This window comes from Sipha flava, unplaced genomic scaffold, assembly GCF_003268045.1.
Source record: "Sipha flava isolate LNK unplaced genomic scaffold, YSA_version1 227_pilon_pilon, whole genome shotgun sequence".
NCBI classification, from domain to species: domain Eukaryota; kingdom Metazoa; phylum Arthropoda; class Insecta; order Hemiptera; family Aphididae; genus Sipha; species Sipha flava.
Window position 1 is genome coordinate 152,082 of NW_020272863.1, and position 16,176 is coordinate 168,257.

The 16,176-nt window shown below is 32.4% G+C and overlaps 1 protein-coding gene across 1 annotated transcript in view; it reads right to left on the reverse strand.

Moving 5' to 3' along the window:
- The window catches only part of LOC112683477 (zinc finger protein 541-like), a gene marked incomplete at its 3' end in the record, with an annotated part of 248,287 nt that overhangs the window by 123,281 nt on the left and 108,830 nt on the right, over nucleotides 1-16,176 (reverse strand). Inside the window, exon 3 of the mRNA XM_025554528.1 lies at nucleotides 889-1,171. Within this exon, the coding sequence (XP_025410313.1) occupies nucleotides 889-1,171 (283 nt within the window). The remainder of the gene's footprint in view (nucleotides 1-888; nucleotides 1,172-16,176) is intronic.

The following is a 16,176-nucleotide window of genomic DNA, read 5'->3' on the forward strand; positions in this document are numbered from 1 at the left end:
AAACAAAAAATTAAAAATACATTTCAATTCTCATTGTTATTCGTGCACCATCGTGTAGCTTGTTCAATGTGGGATTTTTTATTTTAGTTGTGTAGTTACATTTTTATGAGTTATTACGTCGTATGCATATTCAAAAATGGAAATATTTGTGTGGAAATATACACTGGTACCATAACACAACCATACATATATGTATGGTTTTAAGGAACACGAAAAATCATTTATTTCGTGAAACAAACATTTGAACTAACTTTAATGAGCGGTTAAAAATAAAATAAAAAAAATATGTAGGTGTATACCACTTATAGCCATATTTATCATGTACTTTGGGTACATTTAAGTACAAGTAAAGTAGTATTTTAGGAGAAGCTTAAGTCATACTTTATATAATTACTCGCAAAGGCTTTGCCCCCACATACACCCAAATACAATGTTATCTACAATACGTGATAACTATTAAATCATTAATTAAAAAACTAATAAATATGTACTACGTCCACATAATATGCACTTTGAAAATTAATGGTTTATAATCAATTTAATTAAACATTTTTAAAAAATAAATAAATAGTAGAAAAATAAATATTTTATTGTTTTGATACAATAAACCTATTATTATTTGCAAATTGATCAATAACTAATTATTGGAAATTTTTATTTTTGTCATCGCGATAATAATTCAGTGTGATGGCAAAGGTAGTCCGGTGTGGGTTGGTGAAAATCGTGACACGGCGGAATAAGTATTCTATACTTCTAAAAAATGTTCAGTCATTTTGGAGGGGCTTTTAGTGTTTTTTGGAAAGCTAAGCACTCCCATGTACCCCCCAATATCCGCATTTATCGCTAATGCTACTTGGTGAATATAGTTATATAGGATTTTCGACTTACCTGTCGAGTGGAGTGGTGTGGTGGCCAGCAGCAGGTCGATGGTGCCGTCGGTGAGTACCTCCGACGAGTCTTGGTAACTGATTGACAGTGTGGCCGTGTCCGTTTGGCGGGACATCTTGGACAGCATGGACGCGGGCAATTCAATGGTCTCGTCCGTCTCCCGGAGTTGCAGAGTGACTGTCTGGCCGTCCGGACCTGCGGTGCTATACATAAACACGGCTGTTTGTTGTGGTATGGCAGACGCATAGCTGCTCTTCAATGGTACCCGGATTCCAGGCAAACCCTGAAAAAACAAGAAAAAAACTCCTATTGTTACGTGTAATATAATCGCAAACATAATATAAGGTATAACCGGGTAGGCAAGCAAGTTATGTCCATGATTGAGCGAGAAAAGGAGAGAGGAGTAAAGCTTTATACTGAAGCTCTTATTACACGTGTCACGTGAAATATGTGTTCATCCAAAATATGTATCCGTTTTTGAAATGATAAAATTAGCAATTTTGGGTTAAAGTATTTAAAGTTTCAATAAAATATTATTTGTAAAAAATTAAGATAAGGTTATATGTTTTTAATTTGGATAAACACGTATTTCACGTGTAATTGGAGCTCTAGTTTATACATAGAATATTATACGGCACATATCATTGATATAAATTCTGAGTAAAAAAAGTTTTTAATTTTTAATTGATTTTTTCTTTCTCTTTGTGAAGATTTATTTTAACCTATCAACTATCAATTAATATACTTATTTATTTTTTAATATTATTTATTTTCGTACATTTACTCTAGATTTCTTTATTTTATAAATAATTAGTCATTTATACTATATTCAATACTGCAATAGTCCTTGTTGAATTCTAAATAAATAAATATATATAATTTGAGCGATCCCTTCAAATCGAGATGAGTCAGTATTTGAATTATTTACTATCGGTTTGTATTAATATGCGTTTATACGTAATATCTGTTATAAATGTTGCTTTTCTTCTACATAATGTATACGTGGTCCTTTCTTCCCGCGCCCTCCATAATATGGTGATTAACGTATCTGATGCAAGAAAGGATTAATAATATGATAATATATTAATTTATAAACTATTTGTACACATAAACAAAATGTCCCACGAGAATTATGGTAGTTTTAAGAGGTCCTACCAAGTAAAATCAATAAGCCCTTATGGGACACCCTGCGTATATGTATACACCAAGTTTGATGATACACTATAGACTTCGCATCGATTCCGTACCTCATTATTGATTTCCCACACGAAAATATCGTTAAACGCCTTACGAACGAAACGACTTAATGGCCGATCAGTTGTAAAGTATAAATAGTCCACGGATGAAACGATTTGATTGTCAATAAATGGGTTAACATAGTCGGTGGTACCTATAAAAGTTAGGCTTGGACAAAGTAAAAATCAAGGGGGGGTAGATAAGGCTCAATTTAATGGTTTTTATTTTCTTAAAATTTCACTCGGACCAGTTTTGATGACAAAAGGGCACACACGGATCGATTCATTGACACAACACGTTGGAAAAGATAATAACCTAACCTAACTATGGTATACACGGGAATTTGTTGGTTGTCGTTGAGTTTGACATTAAATTAGTCCTGGACTCTTGGATACCATATTTACAATTTATAAACATTTACTATAATCCTACGTATGACCGATAATTATATGAATATCGTCGAGAGACGTATAAAGCTCGGTTGTGGAATGAATAACCGTGATGACGTCGCTAGCAATAGTGTCACTATGTAAATTATTACAATTGTGATTGAAGGCATAATACATGCGCGTTGCAATAACATGAAAATATCATAGGTACACTCCGTGAATGTTTAAGGTCGCTGCGATGCCGTACGAATCGTTTCGGTGGCACATCAATTTACATGGATGTCAATCGTATGCGTGTTGCTGCCTTCCTAATTACCATAGGGTTAGAGTTATAATCTTCATAAGGATTTTGCATTTCCTTTATAATTTTAACGATTTACAGCTTATTGCTCTTTTCGAGCACACCATTTGATTTTATCATTAACGGGTTCAAATATTTTGATTTCTTTTGCAATTATCGATTTAGAGGGAATTTTTTACACTGGTTATACATCTGTAATAGGAAAAATATCGTACTTAGTTAATTTTTATGAAGATTGTCCATACCACGAAATATCATTAAATGGAGAAGATAACTTCAACATTTCAAGTTCACTGCAAATCGAATTGTTAATTTTTTTTATTCTTCATATATTTCATAATTTATACAGCAATAATCTTTATTTTTGGTTATTTTTTTGTCTCCAGACTATTTGTTCTGGTGATTTTTAAATTATTTAGAGATAGTTTTTATTAGGTTTTCTAAGTCAATACAATTTTAGTCATAGTAGTCACCGATATACGAATGCATATATTATGCAAAGAAATAGTGTTGTCCATGTAATATTATGTGTAATACATAATAATACCGTTATTCCAATACACACGCACAAAGAACTTGTGTGTTATATTACAAATGAATGTATATGTGTAATGTACGTACGTGAGGTCGTAATAAAGTGTGGCCTCACGCAAATCATTGCGTTCGATCCGATAACGAAACCCTCCGTATACATGCGCGGACGATCTGAAACGTGGGTAGTTTTTTATTTTATTCTTCATCCTCTTGCAGCAGGTTTTTCATCTCCTCATCGAAACGACTCTATCGGCGGCGAATTAAACCCCCGAAACGGTTCATTTTCTCTCCTCTATGTCATCCTTCGACGGTAGCGGCGCCTCTCCTCTCGTCTCCGGGACACTATCGCCGCGCGTCGGATAATCGAATTCAGCACGCCAACTTCATCCGCCGCGGCGGTAGATAAGAAGCTCAACGGTTACGTGCTTAATTTGGGTTTGGAAACTTAATAGTTTCCTCCGGCGAAGTTTTCTCTCGGAAATTACAAGGATTTAATGCCCCGGCCGAGGGAACGGACGCAGGTGAACGATGATTTATACCGTAACCATGGTTACCTCACAACGACGGTCAGAATACCGTCTGACACCACAACATACATACGATATATATATACATATACATATTACATGTTTAATACGCGTTCATAATATAATGTACGGCATTTATACCTAAACGCGTAAAACAACACCGCCATCGCCACCACGCGAGTGAGAATCAACTTTGCATGAATCAGTGTTTCGGCCACGTGAGGTTTTAGAGAAGAATTCACTCTAGCCGCCTCCACCCCGCAAATATAATAATAGTATATAATATATTACATCCGTTGTGCCACCAGAGTCATTATACTCACATACTGTAACCGTAGCACGATTTCATTTCGGGTACCCATATAGATTTATGGGGTAAGTCGGAAATGGAATTTTTCCACTAGCCACGTGCGGTCCTCTTCCCCGTGTTCATCGCCACTGTTCTTGGTAGGTAAATGTTTATAAAGATTAAAAATATCATCATTCGCTCTTGAACACGTCGCTATGGGAAGAGGGCCTGTGTTTTCGTTCGATTTTTCTCAGATGAAATATATATATAGGACCATGAAACGAACTCGATCTGAAACTTTTAGCGATATATCCATCCTACATTACAACATTACGATACGTCATTGTTATAGCCGAACACGCGGTGTCATCGTGAGCCACGCGATTGTCGATCAATGTATTTCATCTATGACCCATTATCCAACAAGTGTCCATTCGGTCATCATTCGTGTACACTGGCTAATATCTTTAACGAGGCAATATTTCAATCGACACCTATGATGTACTTGATCGAAACCTTACGAACCATTGGACGGTCAGTACTTGCAGATCATATAACGCTCATAAGGGGTGTATCCAGAATACCACCTGGGATCAGGTACTTACCTGGTTAGAGGGTTACTAATCCTTATGTTTTGGACTTGAATACAATCAGAATTTTATAAACAGTAAATAAAAATAAATTCAGACTATTCGGTGGGTTGGGCTGCTTGAACTCTCTCGAAACCATCCACCCCCTTATCCAGGGAACTCTCCAAAAGTATAATGCACGCGTACACGTAATAACTGCGCCATTTCATATACAATTTTCGACTTTGTACCAGCCCTGTTTTCCCCTAGATCAGTGGTTCCCAAAATTTGTTGGATCACGCATTCCTAAAACGAAAAAATGTAATCGTGCCTCTCATGAACAAATATAATATAATTTTTTAATATTTAAATAGAAATTAATTATGGTCAATCTAAAAATAAAAAATATGCTAGTGCACAATATAAATATTTGCCTTGCGCTTCCCACAGGAGGTGCGTCTCACAGATTAGTAACCGCTGCTCTGGACACTGCAACATGGTGTATACGGAAAAAGTACACTGTCGGCTATCAGGGACGGGAAATATTTAATTTTAAATTCTATTTATTTTAATTAATATTCAATATTTTAATATTAAGTTGATTAAGCTGAAGAGAGGAAGAAAATGAATAAATAATAAGTATAATTAATAATAATAAGTTATTAATATTATAGTTATAATTATTAACAAGGTTATAAAATTATATTTGAGGAGTATTGAGGCAAAGCGTGGGTGAGTTGTATTTTTCCATTCAATATGCAACTGCTATTTATTTTTGAGTGTACATCACTGACTCGTCGTGTTCAAATGGGGGAAGTACGTTTGGGTGCATTTACCCAAAATAGAATACTTTAGGGCATAAATCTGTAAAGCGTTTGGGAGTAATATTTCCCTTTATAATAGTACGTTTGGGCGTATTCATTTCTTTGCATATATAAACATTTTGTACTAAATCTGAACCTATTATCGTTACCTAGAAGATACCGCGAAGAGGTTGGCTCAATAGTCTCCCAAAAATATTTTGAGATTTTTTTTATTTATATGTCTTAATTTAATCTAATTAAATTTAAGTTTCTCAAAATTGTTGTACAAATGTTTGTTTTACTTCAGTTTCTTTTTTTTTTAATTTAATAGTTTTTTTTTTCAATGCTGTTTATTTTTCAATTGGTTTCCGTTTGAATTTCAATCAATACGTTTATAAAATATTGATGATTTGGATGTTGCTTATAAAATTGTTGGTTATAATTTGAATGAAAATATTCCGGTTCATTAGTTGTTTTTGAGTATGTTTTTGGTTCTTCAACCCAAATAATTTGTGGAAATTGTGAATCTTCAGATAAATAATTTTCAATTATATCAATTAATCAGTAAATTCTGTCACATCAGGTTGCGCTATAGACATAAGCTCAACAAAACCAAAATTAACCTCATTAGACAGTAAAAAACTCAAGCCACAAAATTTTGAAGTCAAATCCCAATATCTGTATCCTCGGTGTAATATTTCAAAAAATGTTTGCAACTTTGTATTTTACGAAAGCAACTCGATTAAACAAGACTTTCGATTACTAGTTACAGTACCTATTGTGCCCAAAGGTGTTTTCATATATGTGCCCAAACGTGTTAACAATTTTCAGGTAAATTTCTTATACTACGCTCAAACGGGGCTATGTATGATAAATATTATTATCGTGTTCGAATAGGTACCAATTGTTTGATTCGTTGTTGTCACGCTTACTTTTTTCGAAGTAGCCAACCGAGAGGACTTGGACTTGTCACGAACTAAAAATAAAACGAAATGACACTGCTAATTTAAAAAACACGCGACGGAGGGTTGCCCAATGTCAGGATAGTGAAATGCTATAGTGCGTGCCCCTCTTTGATCCACTCATACAAAAGTGTTGGCCAGTAAGTGACAATGTTGAACGTGACAGAGTAATTTATCCGAACGCTACAGCGTAGAACAACGTCGAAATGATTTTTATGAAAGCCTGTGTTCGTCACGGACAATTCTCGTTGTCCATCACCGGTCCAAAACCATTTCCGCGTTATTGGACAACGTAATCAGTATTCATTAGCATTTCTCGTTCTGTAAGAGCTTGTTAGCATACGACTTGCTCGCGTGTGCAGGGTTGGGGGTAGAAAGTTCTCCTCATGCATAGTCATATGGTGGCGTTTCGATTTCTGGTTTTTGGACAACACGTGTGACGTGGCGTGATGGATTTTTTTTGTCTGTAAACAACTTAGCTACATTGCAGTCGATTAACGGACCGTGGGGAAGGGATTGAGGAAGAAGATCGTAACGACATCGAAATAACGATTACGGTGCCAATGAGAACACGCACTGCGCTCGACAGCCTCCTACCACTGCCCTCCACCATCAATCTGGTATACAAACCGCGGTTGATGTACAGCGTCCGTGTCAAATTTATCATAAAAAACTTTTGGTACAGATATTCCAATCAAAAGTGTTTAGAGGAACTGTTCAGAAAAAAATATTATCATTCGACAAAAATACAATTCGTTATCCGGAACCGTACACATAGGCACAAATCATTGAAATTTAATAAACTATAACACTCACACACACACGCCGTAATCATCGTTGTAGTTTCAAAATGTGAATTCTGTTAAGTACCACGAAACGTATTATCGATTTCGAGATTCGGGCGAACATATGAATGTTTAAATAATTTTTAAATTTCCCTCCACGAATTTCGACGAAATTATCGTGCAAATATTTATCAAACCGTTTCGCTGTTTGCAGTAGCGAATTTTGTACTGAGAACATACTATCTAGGAATAAGCGTGGTATATGCGCGGTAAACGGTAGTAATATTTTAATATTGTGCGTATACTCGAGAACGATAAAAAAATTCACGTTGCGTATATTTCGGTTTTATCACTTAAACTACTACATAATGTAGATTATATCATTATGACACAGTGCCACTGCGCGCGTGTAGAGTAATAGGTCAAGTTTTCGGAATATAGCGTTCTAATGACGAGGGTTCTAAAATTCATTCGTCACAACTGTCAGGCGAGTGTATGGTGCCAAGCATTATAAAATACGAAATATACGTATTTTGTTTCAAAATAATGAACCACGTCTTCAATGGTTCACGAAAAACGTTAGCCAGACCTATTATTGCTCATGTGTTATTATTATTATTTTTTATTTTTTAATATTATATTTATTTATTACTTATAATTCTTTAAATATTTGAATAAATATATATATGTATGAATGTGAGTTTGTTATTTAACGTTACTATACACAAACGTCATCAACACGCACTCGTTTATTATTCGTCTTGGGGACAACAAAGGATTTTTGTGCAGTTGCATTGGAAACGATTATTCTAGCCATAATTCTTTGGAATGCGCATCTTTGTGCAGTGGTTGCATTGCGTAGTAAACCCTCGGTCGTTTAGCAAACGATATTGTTTCTCCACGGTGAGAAGTGAAAAATGTCCGAAACACTGCAGTATGCAGATGTGAGCCGAAAAAGAGTATTTCGTTTTAGATGAACTTTTAAAGTATTTTGTTCTGCCCAAATACAATTAATTGGTTCCCAAATGGATATAAGTTCATTTTATACGCGATTGGCGCAAGTTTCAATTCACGATTCATTTCAAAACAACATATGTAATATATGTAATATTAAGAATTAAGAATTAACATTATTTTTCTACCGATAAAAGGTTACAATAAGTATTATAAGTTGGTGACTTCAAAGCCACCAATTGCATGAAAATTAAAGTCCAATAAGTAATTAAACTATTAATCAAAATAATAGTGTTGTATGTTATACATTAAATTATGCAATAAATTAGTAGTAAGATAGGTCGTTGTATGAAAATACGTATTTTTCTAAACAATGCAGAAATAATATTGTGTATTGTCATTTTTAAGAAAATTTAAGTATACATTTCTAGTCGATAAAATTTTAAAAAAATGGTGGGCATATTGTGGCACGTGAAAAATCTTGTCAAAATTGAGATGTTATATGATATATATCATCGGTGCGAATATAAGAATATTTTTTTTAATAGAGTAATATATTATAATAGTAAAAAATACTTTACGCACTTGGTCCAAACAATTTATCATGTATAGGGCAGAGGACTTGTAGTTCTAATAATTCACAAAATAAGCAAAACATGTTTTTAAAATATGCATTTTAAAATGAATTTTTTTACCAAAAAATAAGAATTTTTCTGTAGGTACTCATTATAATAAATAAATTTTATTTACAAATTTATTTAATAACGTACAAGTTACAATTAATTAATTGGGTTTATTTTATAGGTTTTCTTATCTGGATGCTTACTTTAGGCATTTTTATAATAAATAGTAAATATAACGTGTTTCGACTGTTAACCGTTGAGAAGCACAGGGACATAGACAAGTATATATAATAGATAGGCAACTCCTATATTAATTTTCAGTCCACTGCAAACAGCGCTACCGGTGTTCGATGTACAGTACTACCAAAACAAAATCCCGCTCTTATTTAAATAATTTAAATTGATTGTAAAATCTCGCTCTTATTTGAATAATTTAAATTTATATTTTTTATTTTATTTTTTATATATATATAGGATTACTTCAGAGAAATAAATACAATAAAATGTATAATAAATTTTGTTATTTATTATTTCAAAACATTTACTTTTAAATGTTACATTACATTAATACAAAATAAATAACAAATAGGTACATATTACAAAATATGTTGAATAAAATTTCGTTATAAATAACAATTAAAAACGTAATATTACCTACATACAAAGAAAAATATTAAAAAAACATTAAATTACTAAAAATTACTTATTTGTTTTTTTTTTTAATCGTGAAAATTTTGAAAATTTTTATACCTAACAAGTGCTTTTTTTTATATATGGTCAGTCTCACTCCGAGACACATTGATTTTTCCAGCAAGTATTCTGTTGATTTGAGTATATCAGTTATGAACTTCTACTTTAATTGTAAATTCAACAAATTTTTCGCCAAATAGTATAGAATGTGTTGAACATGCTATTATTGGTATTCAAATTTTCATTAATTAAACTTATTAATTCATTTTTCAATGACTTATGGTGGCAAATTGATGGCAGTTGTTGTCCAATCAAATCAATAACATCTTGGACCAATTTACAAAATAATGAACATTGAACAATCAACCCGCACGCGCACATTTCATATTATCATTTACCATCATTAACCACATTTGGTACCACGTTCAACCATGCTTATGTTATGCGATGTAGGCGCTAACGGTGACCGATATATGTAAGCTCAATGACATACGAATGACTATACAAGTGAACGCCCCCTGCACAGCAATTACTGAAATATGAATAAGTTCGAAGTCGGCGACAGACGTCCCCGTGGCCCGTATCAATATTTTCTGCGTTGAACAATATTATCTCATCTGTCTATAAATAAAATTAATAACCCGACAATCAATCTAACCGATAACTCTCGAGACGTGTTTTTAGAAAAACCATGATGGGTCTGGGAAAAGTCAAAAACCGTATTAATATTATGATCAAAATTTAAGATAATATTAAATTCAACGTTATTTTGTTTGTATAAATAAATATGTAAATAAAAACATCAACGAAAAAATACTGATAAAATGATAAATTATTTAAAATATACATCTTGAAGTATAAAATGGAAGAAATATACCCCAAAAACCAAAAAAAATGCAAAATATGCAGTTAAATGCACAATAAAATTTCAAAACTAGCTTTGTGGAAGCATGAAACGTATTTGTTTCATACTCTGCTATTTTTGTGATTGTATAAAAACAATATGCAAATGCTAAAAGTCCTCTACTCTAATCATGTATAACAAAAAAAAAAAAAAAAAAAACCTTATATTATTTTTATAATATACAAATAAAACGATTATTTTAGGCATAATAACAATAACTGTCACAATAAGTTTCTTTCTGTGTCACTTTACAGTGGTTTTATGTAAACAAAACATACGGTTTCTCTTTTTTACGTCACGCAAAAGTGTAGTACTTATGACATATTCATTTCTTAAAATTTCGTTAGGAAAACAATTCGTTTGTTTTTAAATGTTTTCTCTCCTCCAACTGTTTTAAAGCGTTATAATTGTTGTATTTTTCCAACGACTGTCCACAAACGTGCCGCAGATGCAGTCGAGTACTTTATACGAGAAACTCCATCAACGGATCCAGAAAAATCTATCTTCCCGCGAAATGGCGTCCCGAACACAATGTTTACAAAAACGGACCCTCACCGATCGTAACGCGTCTACTTTTTCTCCAATTACGATATACTCCGACGGTGATTGCAAAGTGATTTGTTTTCTCCGTTCTTATTTTCCGCGTGCGTGTAAGCCTTAGTACCTTAACGGCGGTGCAACGCGAAACAAATAATTAAATCCCTTCAAGGAATGAATATTTGGGTTATTCAAATTCAATCCCGAATCGATTCTGAGAGTGACATGATACATATTTGATACACGACCAATATATCTGAACGCTACTAAGACCATAAAATATGTAGCAGCACAAAATGCAAATTCCCCGCGAAAATCGATCTCACTAATAGATATCTGAATAATTCAGCGCTTCGGGTGGGTGGAAAAAGAAAACGAAGATAAGTACAATGTAAAAAGTCATAAAATATGCAACTGACATCTTTGAAATCTCTATTACGAGAGGCGGTCGACCGATCGAACCGTTTCTCCACGGGGGTGCGACCAGTTTCGTCTGAACCAGGCCTTTCCAATTTTCCTCCATTTTCCATTACCCGTTCCGCACATTGAATTTTTCGTCAGTTTTAAATTAAGATGGTGCTATACATAGATAGAGACTTTCCTTTTGATACTTTAATCATTTGATGTTAAACTATTAGTACGTTAGATGTTTTCTGAAAGCTCATTTAACAGATTTTTATTTTTTTATTTTTGCTGTTCGTATAGATTTTTATCAATTTTTCGTTTACAAGAAATACTCACTGTATAACGATTGATTTCTTGGTTAGTACACAGAATATGATGAAGTTGGTCGAAATTTTAAACATTATTTTCATTTTGAACTTTACTCATAGAAGTGTTACACGTATCGGTCGTTTCACACATCACCAACGAATTTCTTTCGTGTTAAAGATTTTTGAAGCGAAATTGTGTATACTCGATTAGTATTAAATGTTAAATATGGACTTAGTATGGTCCAAGAACGTTACATTTAAGATTAGACGTATGATAAATGTAGCAGATCAAATTATTGGAGTCACTCTGAGTCACGCCGAAAGAAAGTAAAACTCAAATATGATAATATTTTCACAGTATATGAAATCTTAAATACTGCAATATTTCTAGTTACATCCATAGTCAACTTAATTTCAAAATGTCCGAAAAAAACGGGCAGAATGGTTCCTATTCTTCGTGGGCAGAGGAAAAAATCAAGAAAAAACCAGCAGCCAGTTTTTTTTTTTTTTTTGTACTGACTACTTATTGTGTGTTCTCATAATGGGATTTGAGCGTTTTTCACTTTTTCAACTGCCTTTAATACTCGTTAAGATGTACTAATGGAATTTTTTATGTGCTTAAGTGGAAAACAAAAGCTTAACCGTGATGCCGGTCTACTGCAGTACACTGGATAACTAGAGAGGGCCAGCAGTCGTTTAATATCGAAAACTTCTGAAAATTGCTCTGAGCCCGTCTTATTGAGGAGGATTAAAACTTTGTTTATCAACGCATTGTTGACAATGGAAATGTTGTGAAGGACAACCGTTATTTAGTATTTTGTTTGAATATATATGTTATATATTGTTTATTTTTTCCGCCGTCAAAAGAGGACTGTGTACGTTGTTTTTTTTTCTCTGTAGATTTTCAATCAACAAAACAACTTTTGTTTAAATTGTTAAATTGAATTGGAAAACTAAATCTGTACGACGATTTTTTTCACAATTTTTTCTCTTCAAAAGGCAAATAAGGTGAAAATAATTAAAATACATTTAAACTTCTTTAATTATCTTGAAATGTTTGTACATTCTTTCGATGTGAATTAATGTTTTTTTTTTTTTTTTATTTCTATTGATGTTCGGACAAAAAATAATAAAGGAGAAAATATTCATATAGTTGGAATTTAAGTAGTGACATTTATCAATGTACTCTTCGACAAAAATAATAAAATACAAGTACAATTTTAGAAATATTATAAAATATAAATTACTGATTCCTAAATCTTTTTGGGTGTAAGACAATAATTACAATTTTTGGAATAATATTTTAGGTTGCATTATAAATCCAATTAAAAATTGAAATAAATATGTAATGTATGCGTATCTGTATTAAAAATTAAATTAGTCGAGTGTTAAATCAGATTATTTGCTTAAAGATTAATTGCAGTATGTGTGTGTGTGTGTGTGTGTGTGTGTGTGTGTGTGTGTGTGTATGTAAAATGTTTATAGAATAATTGTCACACTACTAATACAATTTTCGTAGTGGCAGTAAATAGTGAAACATAAGTCGTTCATAATAAGATAATTATTAAATATCAAAACCTATTATTTTTATTATTATTTTATATAAATCTAAAGATATTTTTTCATCAAACCGATATCATGCAGCATGCGGTGCATATAGTTATCCGTATGTTGTCATGACACACTTAGCAGTCGAAACTCATAAAATACCATCGATGCGCCGTTTCTCATAAAATGTATTTATTTTCTTAGCGATTTATAATTACATATATACATATATATATATATATATATATATATATATATATATATATATATATATATATATGTATATAAACATCGTGTATAAAAATGATTCCAAATTAAAATCTCCAAGACGGATAAAATTATGTTCAAAGTTAACGTATATTTTACCCCGAGCCGCGTTGACGTTTCCCAGAGCACTTTATATGTAGTGTGCAGATATAGGTATATGCATACACGTGCACATCGGTTTTTTCGCTAAAACCTTATAGTAAAAAGTTTAACATTGGAAAAGTTCTCTCGCGTACACCTACGCGCTCAAGAATGTGGGTTGGTTGGGTTACGGGTAGGCCGTACGAAAATGAGCTATAAAAAACGGTGACTGTTGGAGGGCTGGGACGCTAATTGACGTAAATTTAAAGACAAAAGTCCAGGAATATTTGAACAGAGAACTCATGTTCGTCACACACGAGAGGGAAGTGGGATATTTCAATTTGCATTTTAGTGGGATTCTGTACACAGAGTATAATAAAAAAAAAAAGTACAAAAAACCTGTGAGAGAGAAAAAATTAAATATAAAAATCCCTTTGTATACACGACCAAGCAAACGCCTTGTGTAATGAGCTCAAAAAGTCTTTGGGCGTAGTGCGGTCTTGTTAAAATGTAATAAAATAAAACCCTTTTACAGGAATAGGAAATAATTCACGGTGTTATTTTTTTTCCTCATTCTCCGTCATCCTCGCCCTTTTGTCCTACTTATTCCACGCCTGGTCCACCGGATCGCGACGTCGTCGATAAGACAACTAAAAAACATCATTCGCGTTCCACTTTGACATTTAAATGCTTGATAAAATTATAACCAGCTACAGCATGACGATCACAAAAGATTCAAGATTGCTGGGATTTCAACATTTTTTTAAAAAACAATATTAGGGGTTCCGTGATATGTACCGAAATAATAATAAAGAGGTAATTTATTTTTATCGTTTTTTGTACGGCCATAAAAGAAATTATATTTCTTTCATCCTCGATTTTATGCACTTAATCGGCGAGCGGAAAACGTTTGCATGACAACTGGAATAATAAAGAAAAACGAGAAATAAAAAAATGATGCTACACATCAAGAAATATTATTTTATCTTTAGCATTGATACGGTTATATAGTGTCAATCGAATAAAAAAAGCAAAACGGAGTTTTTAAATAAAAAAATACAATAATATGCACTAGAATATAATGACAGCTAAGAGGTTGTCAAATCGAAAATTATATAAAACTAAAAATACCAATAATTGGTATTTTTAGTTTTAAAATTATTTTAATATCTTTTGTGCGTACCAGTATACGAACACAACGATAAAAATACGTTTTTGTTTTTTGTGAAAACCAGGTTTCTTTTAATTTGAAACTGAATTTATAATATTTAATTAATATAATATCATATAAATTTATAATTCATGTTATTATTGATAGTTAAAAAAATAAAAAATACTACGATATTTAAAAATGTTTTGGTTATATTTTTTTCCGTGAATTATTTTAATTGCAAATTAAAACTATGTGTTCCATAAGCTGTGTTTATTTTGAATCACAAAGATTTTATTAAAATGCGTTTCGGCACACTCCGTGATTATAATATCGAAAAAACTATTTTTATTGTTATTAAAAAAAAAATCTGTTGTTTTTTTTTATTCGTATTGTTTTATTTAATTGGCGGGAAAAACCCCTTACTACTCATAATAATTTCATAAATATAATTAAATTCGTGTTTAATATTACGCAATTTCAATTGCTATTATATTGGATTCTTAAAATAATTTCTATTCATTCGCGTGAACATTAAATATTGCTGTGAAACTGGGTAACGAATTCGGTTTCTCTGTAGAGGTCAAATGTATTTTAAGCGAAAAAATACCTCTGCGGCCAATGTGCAATAATAGGTACAGCCGTTGTGCATTAGTATAGCTGCAGTATTATAGTGAAAAAACATTATTCAAACAGATCGTACACACACACACACACATTATACACATACGCACGTACGAACTTGTATGTATATATTTATACGAGTGTATGGTTTTTAATGCCTACACAAATACACATAAATTATGTTATATGTAATTAGGTACACATTTAAGCCTTTGGAAAAAAGTACAGAATAATCAATCGATGTCTATTATAGTCCAGCTTACGAAAAGTGATCGCTGACATCAGCGATTCCCGTGGCCGTTTTTAACAAGTGATCATCAAACCCGTTTTCCGCGATATTTTAAATTGTTGATACCACTCTACAACATATACATTACAAAAATAACAAACACGCCTGGTAGGTACATACTAAAAAATGGAGAACTCCTGGATCCGATAATATTTGGACCCTAACCATCAACCTTGAACGTTCACTTTTCGTGAGCAGGACTGTAGTAATTTTCCATCTTGTTTTCAGTGTAGAGCACATTATAGTAAAACGGTTAGTCCAGTTTGGTGAACTTTTTTATTTATACTTTTCTTTTTTTTTTTTCGTTTCATACAGAACAGTTTTAACGGTAATACCATTATCGTTATGACATCATCATCATACTTAAACGATCCGTCAAAACATCGAACACGTCACCGTTTTATCGCCTAAAGTTGTACCGCATATGAAAAGTAATATTATGTATATTGTTATACACCATAAAAGTATATACAATAAAATTATTTAGAATATCTATGGAGCGGTATAATTTTT